Source organism: Sceloporus undulatus, chromosome 1 (assembly GCF_019175285.1).
Source record: "Sceloporus undulatus isolate JIND9_A2432 ecotype Alabama chromosome 1, SceUnd_v1.1, whole genome shotgun sequence".
Lineage (NCBI taxonomy): Eukaryota > Metazoa > Chordata > Lepidosauria > Squamata > Phrynosomatidae > Sceloporus > Sceloporus undulatus.
The window spans coordinates 372897587-372914184 of NC_056522.1; the positions used below are offsets into that span (position 1 = coordinate 372897587).

At 41.0% G+C, this 16598-nt stretch overlaps 1 protein-coding gene across 1 annotated transcript in view; it reads right to left on the reverse strand.

The window, feature by feature from the left end:
* DAAM1 (dishevelled associated activator of morphogenesis 1) overlaps window positions 1-16598 on the reverse strand; it is a 159535-nt gene that overhangs the window by 52145 nt on the left and 90792 nt on the right. The window contains 12 exon segments of the mRNA XM_042469934.1: window positions 174-277; window positions 280-306; window positions 309-344; window positions 347-431; window positions 434-469; window positions 1079-1266; window positions 3997-4055; window positions 5623-5761; window positions 10504-10621; window positions 11822-11888; window positions 14560-14663; window positions 16300-16410. Of these exon segments, the coding sequence (XP_042325868.1) occupies window positions 174-277; window positions 280-306; window positions 309-344; window positions 347-431; window positions 434-469; window positions 1079-1266; window positions 3997-4055; window positions 5623-5761; window positions 10504-10621; window positions 11822-11888; window positions 14560-14663; window positions 16300-16410 (1074 nt within the window).

Below are 16598 nucleotides of genomic sequence, written 5' to 3' on the forward strand. Positions count from 1 at the left end.
GGCAATGCAAATGCTTGCTGTTTAGTTTTCACAATGAACATCTCGAGACTGGATCTATCGTAGTGAATAAAGGTTTACTGAGTTTAACACTGAATCTTGAGTTTTCTGAACTTGGTGTCCTGCCAGACTTGCAGACAGTAGTAGTTGTGCAAAACGGTGGAAAAACATCTTACCTCTGGGAGCTTGGACCAATTGAAGGACTTCAGAGCATTCGTGGGCTGTGGAATATTCTTTCTCTTGAGTGTGATCAGTGGGGCTCCTGGGGCTGGAGGTAACCTCCAAGTGGAGGGGGTCCCGGTGGAGGAGTGGACCACCAGGAGGCGGTGGTGGGGGCGGAGGTGGGGCATTCCACCAGGAGGTGGGGTGGGGTGGAACTGGGAGGAAGATCCCAGAGAGGATGCAGGTAAAGGGCCCCCAGGAGCACCAGGTGCAAAGGGGGCCCCCCAGGGACCGGAGCACATATTGCTCTCTGTAAGAACAAGCAAAAAAGAAAGACACAGTCAAGATAAGAATTGCATTGCAGCTAAAAAAAAAAAAAGGATAAACAGGCTAAAGAACAATGTGAGTACCACTTAAGGTTCACTTGAGGGGAAAAAGATATGCTCAAACAACCCATGAACTTGTTAATTAAAGAAGGTGAAACAAAATTTGATGTTGAGAAATAACTTCTGTTTGGGTTGGGAAAAAAAGAAAGTTCTTCTAGTCAATCAGGAAAGAGCTCTCGCCTTGGTTCCTCCTCCTACGTTGTCTTTTGGGGCAAAATGCACAGAACATCCAAGCCAATTTTCTTGAACAAAACTGCAGAAGCTATTCAAGTCAGTGCCACCATCTTGAATATTCCTCTTTGGACAAAAGCCCAGTTGGACTGTACCAAAGGGAACTCACTGAGACAGGGATACCAACATTTGCCTCATAGCTTTGATCACTTCCTTTTCTTCATAATGAGAATCATTTTTAGACTTGGTGGCATCAAACTCCGTTTTGAGGCCAAACTTTAGCAGCAAGCGGTCTAAAAGTAGTATGGAAATTTGGTACACTTCCCCCCATTAAAAAAAGAGAACTTGTTGTGTGGCCTCACCCTGCTAAGTTCATGGATCTGTGCTGTGAGGTCTACCACTTGCTGTTTGGCTTGTTTATGCTCCGAGAGTTCTTTTTCAAGTTTCTCCTTCATCTTATTCAAGGTCTGCATCATCTCCTCTTTCTCCTGGGCCTTGGCGTCGCACTCCCGCTCCTTCTTCTCCAACTTCTGTTGGAGCTCATGGTGTTCTTTTAAAAAAAGAAAAGGAAAGTTTTAAGTATTTTTCTCCATAATATTAATTATTTTAAAATAATGTTTTAAAATAAACTTCCAGGGATGTCCTGGAAGTGATGGTGAAAAAGATTTCTCTGCATGATTGTTGTGATTGATAACAATAGGAAGAACAGCCCATCAGAAACAGCAGCCACAGTGAAATGCATCCTATAAGCTCTTACTAATTTTAACAAATCTTACATAGAAACCTTCCCTGTTCAGAAAGAGAAACTGTTATTATATAAAGAACACCCAACCTGAAAGCAGAATAGACCACTGCAGCATGAATTATTTTGATGAAATATCTTGGGGAGGAGCCAGAGGAAGACTCTATTGCTACAAATGAGAACTGAAAGGCGATTTTCAGAAAATGGAAGAAAATTGTCCTTCAGGGGATCATAGCTTAGTAAAAGAGCTGTGATTCAATTCCTGGCAGCCTTTGTTAAACAGTTAACAGGTGATGGAAAGGACCTCTATCTAGTATGTACAAATCCATGTAGATCTCTGCTTCCCAAGCTATCTGATGTAGGGGACCAGCAATTATTTTTTCCAGGTATTATATTGGTGCCCTTTGGCTACATTGCTTCATTCCTGGAAATTTGGCAGGGAACAACAGCTGATGGTTTGTGGACCGGCAGCATTCCCTGGACCACCACTCTGAGAAGCAATGAAGGAGACTACACTATGCTAGATAAGAAATTATCTGAGCAGGAACAAAGGCCAGTGCTCTTAGATGTTTAATGCATGAAGGGGGGGGGGGAAGATAATTTATCTTGGATTCCCTTTCTGTTCTTAAATGTGTGAACAATTTTTTTACTTATGGAAACAGGTTTGAATTGGTGGTCCTTGTTCTTTCCCTTAAGTCCTATTTCTTTCAAGGGGAAAGAAAACAAAAATAATGACTTCAAGCCAGATACCACACATAATTTCTCTTCTTTCCTAGACTGCACTGATAAAATACTATTTGACCCCACAACTACCACACATGTAGACTGTTTTTATTCCTCTACAGCACAGGTGGCGAATCTCTGACCTGCTACCAGTACTCAGAGCTTGAAAAAGTTCCTTTCTGAACTAGGTACAACACCTATATAATTTGCCAGCTAGAACGGCCACTGGCCATTCTGGCTACGGGATTCTGAGAGCTGTAGTCCAAAGAAGCAACATTTCCAGTCTATGCACCTGTTATCACCATTCCCATTGTACCTTAGGACTGGATAGGCTAGCTTGACCTGGTAGGGAGTAGAGTTCAACAACATCTAGAGAATCACAGGTTCTTCATCTGTGCTATATTGGGAAGGATAATTCAGACTGCAGTAATTCCTGAACTTTGGTCCTTCAAGTGTTTTGGACTTCAAATCCCAGATGCCCCATCCAACTTGGGTAAGAACCAGGAATTCTGGGAGCTGAAGTTCAAAACCTCTGGAGGACCAAGGTTTGGGAACCACTGATTCAGAGGAGCGCAACTGCATAATCAGAGGAATGCAATTGCATCAGAAAGGCAAAGAGAAAGTTTTGGTGTATCTTACTGCTCTTGCTTCTGCTCCCGCAAGTCACTCTTTTCCTGGTAAGAATTATCTCAGGAAGTTTTTAAAAACGTGATTTTCTCCCACTTCCCCTCAACAAAAAGCATACGTTCCACCAAAGAATGATAAAGGATGTCAAGACTGTACAAGTGCAGGAGAAGTTGGACTAAAGCCAATGTGTAATACTTCCTCAATTAACAAAATGCACCCCCCCCCCAAATCTCCACCTCAGAGTTTCTGTCTTCCCACCTTCTTTGTCCCAGCATTTAGGCCACATGTCATCACTATCTCTACCATCTTACAACAATCCTCAGAATTCAAATCGATCCACTAATCTGTGGTACTTCCTGTCCATGAAGCTAGGATTGGGTCAGGTTCCGAGAGTTCCACCTCTATGACATCATTTCTTGACACAGCCATAATATGGAACCCATCGCCTTAAACTAAGTATGCCAATTATTATTATTATTTATTTATTTATTTATTTTTTATAGCGCTGTAAATGTACACAGCGCTGTACATACAAATTATCAAATCAATAAAAATGAAACCTGTCAATGGCGTACAATCTACAAAATATGTATAAAACAATAGGTAATAATATAAAATAGAATTGGTTAAAATAAGCAGGCAACAATTAAAAACAACATCAACTATCTGATTTTTAATTGGATAAATAAATAGTTTATTTATAAAAATAAACTATAATAATCTAACTATTATTAGCCAAATCTAATGCACAGCGCACTTGGAACTGAGGCTGCATCTCCACTTTAACTACCATGGTTCAATGTTATGGGATTCTGGGAACAGTAGTTTGTTGTAGCACCAGAGCGCTCTGACAGAGAAGGCTCACAAAACTAGTCCCCAGAATTCCATAGCATAGAGTCACTGCAGTTAAAATGGTGTCAACCTGGATTATTTCTGCAGTATGGATGCAGCCTCAGTCTCTAAAAGCCTTCAGAAAGAGATTTTGCCCAGCCTTACCTATCCAATCTCCTTTTTACATTACACCTTAAGAAAAACATTTGCACTATCATTGCCCGGTGGCCACTTTTTTCCTATGTATGAAGCCACATAAATGTCATGTTTACCTGTCTACTCTAGTGTCTTTGTACTGATCTGAATCCCAGGCATAGACCTCTACAAAACACAAGAAAATTAATTTTCTCCACTCACCTTTCCTCATTTTTTCTGCTTGTTCTTTCCATTGTTTCACTTCATTTTCATTAACCAACCTAGAAAGAAGAGAGTGCAATCCCTCAGGAAAACAATAAACACTGCACACTTAGCAAGTGCAAGACCCCAAAATAAGGATTAGGAAATCCCAGAAGATTTGTATCCATATCTATTTGTTTAATTAACTCATCTGCCTCCCACAAAATGTTTTACAATGGTAACTGTGGGGTGTTTTTGGTTCATATGTCACCACCTTGAAAGCTATTCATGATGTTTGGATTCAATAACCATTCCCAGACTTTTCTAAGGAAAGTTCTTCTCTCAGAAGAAAGGTTAGGAAGAGACTGTCATCACCACATGGCGTGTAGCCACTGATGGAAATACTTGAATGCTATAGAGCACCAATTCCCAAATTTTAGTCCTCCAGGTGTTTTGGACCTCAACTCTCAGAAGCCTCAGCCAACTTGGCCAACAATCAGGAATTATGGTAGCTGAAGTCCCAATCTTCTGGAGGACCAAAGCTGGGTATCGCTGCTACGTAATGTTCACAAATAACACTCATTCAGGTGTGAAAGGATCAGCCATGAAATGCTGGGAAATAGTGTGAAAACCTTTCAAGACAGGTTCAAGATGGCAAGTATACTATTTGACTAGAAGCATGTTGTGCAATTTGTTTGGCTGGTTAATGCCATGACTGATGGAAGGGAAGGGGAGAAAAACAGTACCTTCCTTTCCTGAAGATATTTCCATGATCCTAGAGAACAATGCAGAAATAACTTTGGGAATTAAATCTATCTATCTATCTATTGATCAATCGATTGGAGGAAACAGAGCTAACTTCTAATTTAAATGGCTTCAAAAAAGAAATTAGACAAAATGTGTGGCCTTTCAGCAACCATAGGCCATAACCATGAAACAGAATGTCAGTGTTTGGAGGCAGTATGCCACTGAATTCTACTTGTTCAAGAGTACCATTGTGAAGAACACGGCACATACTGACTTCATGCCTTGCCTTGTAGTCTTCTAGGAGGTGTCACAGTGACCTCTGTGGAAAACATAATGGTGTACCACAGCAGCTTTTGATGGGTCATGCCCTCCATATGTTCTTAGCTGTATGCCAGAAGTTGGCAAAATGTAGTGCTGGCACCAAAACAGGCCTCAACAACTTTTGTTTTGGCAATCCTTGACTCCTTTAAACTCCCTGGACCACCCTTTTCCTGGCATCTCCAAAAAATAAAGGAGGGGGGGGGGAGAATGAATTGATAGTTTCCAGAAGACCATGCCATAGTTGCCCACTGTTGCAGGATTTTGCGGAACTCAATCAAGACAATGGGAAGCTAGTATCAAAATACAACTTATATTAGTAATAATCAGGGAGAGGCATTCACTTTTCTCAAGGGGTAAGAAAAGGTAAATTGATTCAGCTTAATTGCCCTGTTTCCATTCAACAAATTAGAAAATTATTTCCCTGTTGCATGGGAGTGGAGCAAAACAAAATATAAAAATCAAACCACAAAATGAAAAAAATAATATTAAACAAAAAATAATAAAATAACAAAAGACCAAACATACTGAGGAAAATATTTTCCAGTTTTAGCAATTTAAAAAGTATTTTAGAGATCTTACATTCGGACAACATTTTTAATGTTAAAGTTTTCCAATGGTGTGGAGTCTGGATCCTGCCCTTTGTCATTCTGAATAACTATTTGTTGTATTATACGGTCCAGCAGTAACCAGTACTGAACTGTGTTGCCATTTCTCTTATCTAAAAAGGAGAATAAGAAAAAAGACAGTGATACATAGTGTGTGTGTGGGGGGGAAGATAATGATTAAAAAAACAGTTGCATAAAACAAATTGTGTGTGGGGAGAGCAAACGTTTGGGGGGGGGGGGAAATGAGGCCGTTGTTCATCTGCATGAGAAGTCTGTCCCCCCAATGAAGTTTTCTTTTCGTCCCAAAATTTCTAGCATTGCAAACAGATGTTGAAGTTTTCACTTCTGCAATGCTAAAGATTTGGGCACTGAAGCAAAATGTTGGGGAGGAAAAAATTCTTAATAGGGGGCACTGCTCTTATTTTGACATACATATTTCATACGTATATATCATATTCAAAGACTACGTCACTCATTACCTAGCTCTCTTTGGTCCAAAACACACTGCAGAAATAATCCAGTTTGAGACCATTTTAACTGCCCTGGCTCATTGCTAGGGAATTCTGGCAACTGTAGTTTTGTGAGGAATTTAACCTCTGTCAGAGAGCTCTGGTGCCAGAATAAACTATAGTTTCCAGGATTCCCTAGCACTGAGCCTGGGATGTTAAAGCGGTCTCAAACTGGGTTATTTCTGCAGTGTGTTTTGGGTCTTTGTGATGATGGTGCAACTGTCCCAAAGACAGAAAAGACAAGAGAACCATTAGCCCATGGGAGGAATGCATTGTGAAAAGAGCCCTACATCCACTTGCTAGTCTCCAACTAGAGTAGAACCACTGTATCAATGGTGTTTACAGAGATGCTGGCTTACTATTCAGCAATTGATTCAATATGGAGCCCGCATGACAGGCCGGCCTGGGGGCCGAGTCAGGGTGTGGCATCCATACAATGCATGCCCCGACTCCATCCCCAGGCCGACATGATGCTGTGCGCCACACCACGCGGTGGGCAGAATCACAGTGCTCCTCTGGTGCTGCATCTAGATGACGCAGAGCCAAAGGAGCACCAAAAAGTCGCAGTGCAGGCAGCTATGGCACCCTTTCTGTGGTACAGAAAGGTGAGATCAAGGCCACAGTTGCTGTGGCCCCAATCCGGCGCTAAAAAGGGCGGCTGCAGGCCATGCCTTAAGGGCAATCTGTTGAACCCTATAGTTATCTGAGTGTTATCTACAATTCCAAGAGACCAAAGTTCAAATCCCTTGCTCAGCCATGGGAATCCCCTTGGTGACCCTGGGGCAGTCGTGCTCCCCCCAAGCTCAGAGGAAAGCAATGGCAGACATCCTATGAAGAAATTGTGCCAAGAAAACCCTACAACAGAGTGACCATAACTTCAAGTTGACAAGGAGCCACATTGACTAGTTCATAATACACTCAAGAGCCAGCATGGTATAGTGTTTAAGTTTTGGATTATGACTCTGGAGCCCAGGATTTGAATTATGTAAACCCACTATGTGACCTTGGGCAAGTCATACTCTCTCAGCCTCAGTGACTGGCCTCTGAAGAAACTTGCCAGGAAAACCTCATGATAGGTTCACCTTAGGGTCATCATAGGTCAGAAATGACTTGAAGATACACAACAAAAACAACAAGGCACTTTACAACAACAACAATTGATTCAAATGGTCTGTTCTAGGGGGTATTAGCTATTAGAATCTGGCCAAAGAATTTGAGTGGTAAAATGGTTTTCTAAATAGAAGGAATGCTGTTATCAGTTATCACTCCCACTGTTAGGAAGATAGAAGCTCAAATGTGCTGGGCACCAAAACAGGATCAGAAGAGTAGCCACGCATTCCTACAGAAAATGGTGGTCAGAGAGGGTGGCACCAAAAATACACAGCAGAGTCTTGTTCAAGTATTTCTTTAGTTAAATATTTGCCCAGGTTGTGCTTCCAAGGGGCAAATTTCACTTCTAACTGTGAAGAGTACTATTCCACATTGTGGTAACGCAACATACACACTGGGCTTGCTGAAGCTGTTTGTAGAATATCAAAATACTTTCTGCATGATAAATCACAGAGCCAGGCTTCCTGCACATTTTCCAGTGAAAAGAAACAGAACTCTGTCAAAGCGAAACCACATTAACATCCTTGCTCAGAACGTTCCAATAAAATGGCACGGGCAGGTCAAAGACAGAAAAGGACATGGGATTAGAAGACAGCTATGGCATTCCAAGAGATTATCTGTACTCATAAATGCTTAGCGATTAAAAATGGAATGAGGCAGGCCACTTCCCCAAAAAGGCAGGGTGGAGGAGGGAAAAGATAGGACAAAATATTTGGAGGGATGGATTCTATGGCTAAAATCCAACTGTGAGTTGCAACAACATTAGAACCATTAAATCAATGGGAATTAACAAACTGTTCACTTACTAAATTTTTATGGATTCAATGGCTCACTCTTATCAGGACCAACAAGCGAATTTAGATCGGCATTTGCAATATGAAACTGAATGATTTCAGTGGATGCTGCATTTACAAATAGTGGAATCGTGCAAGAATGCAAAATCATTCAAAACCTATTGTCAGCTATGTGAAATATTTAAGAAAGCAACACTTCAGGGACTTCTCTGCAGAAGACTCTGAGAGGGAAGAGGGCTTGGCACTTCTAAAAATGCCTTTCCAATTAAGGAAGACGTTTACATACATCTGTGCATTTGAGCAACCATCAAGTGCAGGTGAATTATGGGATCAACATGAGGACTATCTCAAATATAATGTTTTCGCAAGACAGTTCTGAAGTCATAAATGACAGCTGAAACAATTTAGAGAAACAAGGGTCCATAAGGTTACCCTTTGATCCAAAGACTGGTGAAGGAATCAGATAATAGGCTTAACTAGGCATAAGCCTTCTACTAAAGCACTATAAGAATTGGAGACAATGGAGGAAAAGCCTTTTGCACAGGTGATTGCAATGTCAGTAGGTAAGGAAAGCATACAACTTGGATGGTCTGAGGGTGCTGCACACATTGTTTGGGTCAGGAAAGAAATCCTTAACTTGAAATAGGATACTAGCTGTATTCTTGAAGAGAGTAATTATCAATTACTTGAGTTAAAGAAGAGAGGGCATGCTTATCAAATTTGCAGATGACACCAAATTAGAAGGGGTAGCTAATACCCCAGAAGACAGGATCAGAATTCAAAATGACCTTAACGGATTAGAAAGTTGGGCCAAAACTAACAAAATGAATTTCAACAAACAGAAATGTAAGGGACTACACTTAGGCAGGAAAAAAAATGAAAACCTCACATATAGGATGGGGGACACCTGGCTTGACAACAGTACATATGTAAGGGGGCTGGGAGTGTTAGTAGTCCACAAGCTGAACATGGGTCAACATGTGATGAAGCAGCTAAAAGAGCCAATATGATCCTAGGTTGCATCAATAAGAGTTTGGTGTCTAGATCATCGGTAGTAATAATACCATTCTATTCTGCTTTGGTCATACAGTACCTCAATTGGAATATTGTGTCCATTTATGGACATCACAATTAAAGAGGGATATTGACAAGCTGGAACATGTTCAGAGGAGGGCAACCAAAATGGTGAAAAGTCTGGAAACTACCATGCCCTATGAGGAGTAGCTTAGGGACCTGGGTATGTTCAGCCTGGGGAAGGGGGTGACATGATAGCCCTGTTTACAGATTTGAAGAGATGTCATATTGAAGATAGAGCAAGCTTGTGTTCTGCTGCTCCAGAGAACAGGACCTGGAGCCCTGTTTACGTATTTGAAGAGATGTCATACTGAAGATAGAGAAGGCTTGTTTTATGCTGTTCCAGAGAACAGGACCTGGAACAATGGATTCAAACTACAGGAAAAGACTCCACCTCAACAATAGGCAGAACTTCTTGATGGTAAGAGCTGTTTGACAGTGGAAGATGCTGTCTCAAAGTGCGGTGCAGTCTCTTTCTTTGGAGGCTTTCAAACATGACAAATAGATGAATTGACAAATGGATAGTCATCTGTCAGGAGTGCTTTGTGTATTCCTGCATGGCAGGAGTTTGGACTGGATGGCCTTTGTGGTCTCTTCCAACTCTATAATTCTACATAATTGTTCCAAGTTTTCTCCTTTATGGCAGGAAAGTCAGTAGCTTGGATCCAGAGTTCCTGAAAGTGGGACTTCACTCACACTAGTAGAAGTGGAGGACATATTTCAGTGGTTCCTTCCCCTTCCTTTAGGTAGCCCTCTGAAAATCAGCTTTGGGAATTGTAGGATGCTCCAGGAAATAATAAAAAATAGCACAAGGGGAAAGGAAGCACAAGAGGATGGGAAGCGCACTTGGAAGAGAACATGAACACAAATTGGGTCCACCCCTTCTTTTGGTGGGATCATTTCCTTCTCCAAATGGAGCATGGGGCCCCATTTCTAATACATAAAAACAGTCAGCACACTGGTACACAGAAGTAGAGGGGAATCCTAAAATGTAAATGAAAGTAAAGAAAATTCAGAATGAAGAAGTAATTGGGGTGGGGGAGAGATATTAAGAAGAAGGAAAAAAAAGCAAGATCCCAAACTGTTCTTTTTCATGAGTAATAAATATGTTTTATAAAAAAAGTTACATACACACAGTATCTCAAAATACACAAAAGGTTTTCTGCAAAGCAAAGCATAAAATCCAAATAAACTGTTTGGGATAATATCAAAGTTTTAAGAAATCCATTGTCATAATCCCTACAGAGCATATCACAGCAACAGCATTTTCGGCTTCACCCAAAGGAATTGAGAGTTTAGCAGCCTGGCACTGTTCTTAGTTCCAAAACCTCAGCTATGAGTATAGATAGAAAAGATATATTCACTCACAAGGCATTTGGAGACAGTGGTGAAGGATAGACATAAAGTGCGGGTAGGCTTCTGAATGAGTCAGCCTTTTTCTTGTGAGCTCGAACATCTGGGTTGCACTTTTCGTATCTATATGGACCTGCATTGTTGTGATGGGAGGAAAACACAGTTGAAATTAAACGGAGATGTTTCCACACAGAATTAGTGCTTAAAATTTCCACAGACAGTTAGAAGTTGCCAGTGGTAATTACAATTGATCCACAACTGACTTTGTGCACATTATTATGTGGTGTGTAGGAAGACCCAGAGTTTGAATGTAGTGAGTTGTAAGTTATTGACTTACCTGCAGTTTGGTATATTTGGAGAGGGCACAAGAAGTAGATGAAAATAGTCAAAGATAACAGAAATATTAAAAAATAACTGAATAAAGAATAGATCTAGAAATGGTGATACTTCTTTTTTGTGGGAGGAAAAGTTTAAATTTTTCATAGAACCTTTGTTAAATTACTTTTTCACTACATCACTAAGGCCCCGTATAGACCAGCCTAGAAGGCCGGCCTGGGGGCAGAGTCGGGGCATCGCATCCAGATGAAGCACGTCCTGACTCTGCCCCCAAGGCATCATGACACTCCTTTGGCACTGCATCCATATGACGCAGTGCTGAAGGAGAGCCATATAGCTGTGCCACTGCAGCTATGGCATCCTTTTTGAGGGCGCAAAAAGGAGCTGCTTTTTGCAGCTCCTTTTTGCACTGTTGAAAGGCTGGATTGGGGCTGTGGTGTGAGGTTGCCGCAGCCCCATTCAGGCTTCGGGGTGGTCTATTGAGCCTCTGAGTTACTTTGTTAAGTTAAGAGGCAGTTTAAGCAGAATTTTTTGGTCTAAGCAGAATTTTTATGTCTCTCTTATAAATTCTAATGGTTCTTATGGTAGGGTACAGAGAAGGAACCAGCACTGTGATGAAATCCTTTTTTAAAAAATGGGGAGGGGGGATTCCACACTAATAAACTGTGTTGTGTATATGTAGTGAGTTACGTAACAAAGTACATAAAAAGTAATTACTTTTAAAAAGTAACTTTGTAAGTTCTGGAAAAGGTAAAATACTTGGCAAGATGTTGTTTTTGACATGTGAATGTTCCAGACAAGTTTCTGTGAGCACCCAAGAATTCCTAAAAGCACTTGCCAGTATGTCCAATGGCAAAGAAAGATGAAGCTGCTGTCTAACCACATCTGGAAGGCTACGTGTTATCCATCCCTTGAGCAGAGTGATTTATCTGTTTGGGTGCCGAGCCCAAATGGGAGAAAAATAGCCCAAGAAAAGTTAGGAGTTCAACATACATACCAATTCAAATCTTTTGGCAAACTCCAATTCATCTTCATTTCTGAGCATTTCAAAAAAGTCTAAGTGCCTGTAAAGAGGGAAAAGACAAAAAGAGCCATCTAGAAACATATTTACTGTATTGGAATGGTTTATGGGAACAACTTTAGTGAACATATGCAAAAAAAAAAAAAAAAAAGAGAGAGAAAAGGGTTATATTGCTACTCAGGAATTTTTGAAGCAACTAAGCCATTTCCTTACATGTCATTCAGAAGGATGAAAAGTCAAGGAAATTCATCCTCTTACCAACTCTGCAGTCTCTGATCTCCAATTTAAACATAGGAAATGTCAAGTCAAGAAGGTATCTTTGGTCTACCATGGGAGCCACAAGGAAGCTGCTTTTTCATAAGTGGTTGTCTGCACTGCTAGGACCTAGCCACACAGTTAGGAACTCATCATGTGGATACTTTTTGTAGATCTGACATTTTTCTACTTCACAGTAGCTTGCTCACTCCATGGTCAAGACCCATATGATTGCTCCTGCCCAAATGGCTGGACCATTTAAAACTGGAGAGCCGCAAAGTATTCCCAGGGCCTCATGTAGGTCCTCAAGGACTTGTCTCATGACCCACAACCCCTTCAAATTCCCCAGATTGCCCTTTTTTTTATTATCCCTCCAAAGGATGAAATGCTCCTCCTGGAAACCTTTAAGAGTTGCAAATGCAATTCATCTTTCAAACAGGTGGCAACTCCCACTTTGCTGTTAAAATAATAATAATAAAAAAACCCTGCCCATTTATTAAAAACCAGTTTCTATCTTCTTAGTTTTAGGGGCATATTTTTGGCAAACTATGTGGCCCCTAGAATGCCCCGGGGCAAAACAAATTGCCTCTTTTGACCTTCTGCAATCACACAACCCTATAAGCCCAGGTAAAGATGTGCTAGTTTCGCCAAGTCTGAAGTCCTCCTGGGGCTCCCAAGAGTTAAAAAAATATGCTAAATTTTTCAAAAAAAATTTTTTTTGGGTCTCTGAAATGCTCTAAACTTTCTTCTGGAAACATAGGACACATCCACCACATTTTGCAGTTCCTCTGGGGCAATTTAAATCCAGGAATTCCCTTTATGAAAACTTCCTGTTGTTAAAAAAAGGTCTCCCATGGGCCTAACATGACCAGTGAAGGCCTCAAAATATGGTGGAAATGCTAGAGGGTTGTGGGGAAAAAACAAATATATTTTTTGCAATTTGCAAAACTTGTTTTATTTTGTTTTTTTGCAGGAGGAGGGCAGTGTAGTGGAAAGCTGTGGTCCGCCAAGGTCTTCTACAAGGCTAATGTAGCCTCCTTAGCTTTCCATGGTTTCTCATTTCTGGTCTAAGCCATTATGATTCTCTAGGCTTTTCCAGATTGCTCTAAAGAAGTGTGAGTTTGCCTTAGGGTTACCATAAGTCCAAAATGACTTCAAGAGACAATTGAGATGTATCCTGACTCCTGGCCCTATGGCGTGAAAAGCAAATTTTCTCCTTTCTGATTTAATTCTTTGTTCATAGTGTTATAGTCTGATGCCCATCTGATGCATGATAACTCTAAATTTAAAGGGAGATAAAGAAATAAGGCATGGGACACACTGGCATGTTTCAGTATGAGCCAGTATGGCATAGTAGTCTGAGCAATGGATCAGTGGTCCCCAAACTGTGCCCTTTAAGGGATTTTGGACTTTAGCTTCCAGAATCCCAGATTATTGGCCAACATGGCTGAGGCTTCTGGGAGCTGAAGTCCAAAATCTGTTAAAGGGCACAGTGTGGGGACCACTGCACTGGACTATGACTGGAGAGCAGGGTTCCAATTCCCGCTTGGTCATGCAAACCCACTGGGTGATCTTGGGCAACTCACAGTCTGTCAGCCTAGGAGGAAGGCAATGGCAAACCCCCTCTGATGAAACTTGCCAAGAATAGGTTCATCTTAGGGTGACCGTAAGTCAGAAATGACTTGAAGGCAAACAACACACACACGTCTCAGAATTAAAAAGAATAATACCTTGAGTATAGAAATAAAATGTTGCAACGGGTGCCAGGAATTGCCAGAAAATAATTTGGGACAAGAGAAGCATGGTTTGACTATTTTAAACACACACATACATGAAGTCAGAGAATGGCATCCAAAAATATTACATTGTGTCTGAAGCAACCCTCTGAAAGGCCAGGTCATTTCTTATACCCTTGTTCATCAAGCCACATCTGTCTTATCCTCCAAGCACCTTCTAAAGGTTCACTTCTCCATGAAATTGGTCTCAACCAACTTAACCTTGCTTACATCTAGCTCCCACATTTGCAGTTTCCCTGTCAATTGCCAGTTTCTTCTTTTTTGTCCAATTCCTTTATCTAGTAAGGCTAGTGGCAAAGAACTGTGTGGCGTCCCAAACTGCGGGTGCTAATTATTACCAGCAAATTAACAACTATATTTCTTTTGTAAGTGATGTGGCTTGAGGAGGAAAGTTAGAGATTAGAAAGCATTTTGTAAAACATCAACATGACTAACAAGCACCCTTAGATTCCTATTGGTGAGTTTCAGGCTGCATTGAAGTAATCATGCATAATGGGGATGCTGCAGCTGTTAAGTCAAGTTTCATGAAAATACTTGTTTTGTTGTGTTTTGTTTTCAATATGCACAAAATCCAAGGAAAGTTAAGTAGGGAGCAGGAAAGGAAAAGGCATAAAAAGAACACCACTGCACACAAGACAGTTCTTATCAACCCAAGAATCTTACCTATCTAACGTGGAATTTTCATGCTCTCTTAGTTTGTCAATTACAGGTTGAATTCCAAGCATGAGGAATTCGTATCTAAGATGGAGTCTGAAGTCCAGACTTTCCTGGAAAAGAGGAAAGGGTGGGAGAGGAAATATTTCAGAGATTTTTCCTCTAGAAGAACAACCTTTTAGATTATTTTATATTTCAAGGAATGGCACAAGTATGGGGAAAAGTTCCTAAAAGATATCTCAGTTCTTGTGGTTACAGTAGAGTAATGGGCTAGGAGATGAAACAAGACTGCTAGGATTTAGGCAGGGAAGGGGCATACTGGGCATCTTCCTCTTTTCACTAGCAGTTCTTGCCTCTGCCCTACAATGCATGATGTTCCTTCATTAATTTACAAATATAGAATAGTTCCTCAAAACAGGGTATTGAAGCTTATGAGTACCCAGCTTGTTGGGAGCAATTAGCTTACAGTTGTAAACCGCTTAGACACTGTTAGTTCAGTATGAAGTGGTATATAAATGAAGTTGTTTGTTTTTGTTTGTTTATGCAACCAATGCTAGGGTACGGGGTGAACACAGAAACTTAGACCAAGATCTTATTTAAGTTCAGAGGAGCAAAACAGTCTGTCTGTGATATTGTGCCTGGCTGCCCAGCACACATCTCCTGGTAGAGATGGTTTCTACCAAGCATCAGGTGCCTGCTTCTTTGATGCCTGGTTCTGTTGAAACCCCAGAACCAAGACAAAAAGAAAAAGAAAAAAAAAAGGATGGCTTGAGAAATCTTCTGTGTTCTACCAGTGAGAAAACCCTACTATAGCCATCATAAAAAGCCTTAATGGTGACAACAGTAAATTGAAAGACTGGGGGATATCTGGCTTGAACATAGTTCTGCTGCTGACATATCAACCCAGCAAGGGCTTTTGATATTATGGAATGTGTGAAGAACACCACACAGCAAAGGGCTTTGAACGTCATGTTTCCTAATATCACTGTATCGTATAAACAGGTTTTTACATTCTCACTCTCACCATACAACACACCTTTAGTGAGGAGAGGCACAAAATGCCCTTACACTGAGAGCTTCCTCATTTTTCTTGAAGGAGGAAGAGGAGGCTGTATGCATGCCTTGTACTTGACACACAAAGAAGTGTGTGGAAAACAAAATTCCATGAGGCCCTGAAGTATCCTGGCTCCCTTTTAGTTTCAAAATACTGTCCTGACGAAATTGAGGGATCTTCTGGCAAAGTACCTTCACTGGGTCTCCCCCCAGACTTGAGGTGTACAAATCACTTTTCAAGAACAGCTTCCAACTTTCTCAAGGGAGAAAAATGAGTGGTTGGACTGAGCTATTTGCTGCTCTTGGTATCGCTGGGAAATGCCTGACCTCAGCCTAGACCAGCAGGTGGACTTCAGTGTCTGGGTAGGGAGGAGGAATGGCTCCACTCTGTTGAATCCATTTTGGGGATAGAGTTCAACATCTTGTAAAGTTTGCACTAAACTCCCAAGTGGACTGACTGCTCCACTGACACCAGAGTCAGCAGCCCTACTCACCACCCTCCATACCTGCCCCTTACTTGCATATGTATAATGTTTGATACTGTGCTCTGCAGTGCAGCAGTTTGTGGGGTCAAGGAATGTCAATGCAAAATTTGAGACACTTGCTGAAATTCTTGGCAGAAATCTTGCTGACTAATTACTCATCAGTTGCACAGCCTACATCCAGATTGTGTATACCTCCAGTTTCCACACTTACCACGCCAGCTCCTTGGCTTAAAACTGCATTGATAAAGGACATGATGGCTGTCTTGAGGCTCACTTCATCCCGGTATCGACCTGTACTTCTATCCAGGTCATTTATTAATGTCTGCAGAATACAAGGGTGCTTTTTTTATTAATAAAGTCTGTGTTATTATTAGTTCATACAGATGAGCAGGAGGGTAAAACTATCAGTGTAAACTACTTGCATCCACCCAACATCCATAATTTAAGGATATTTTTATGTTGAGAATCATTCTTATCAAGTTACAATCAAATTACAAACAAAAAGCCCCA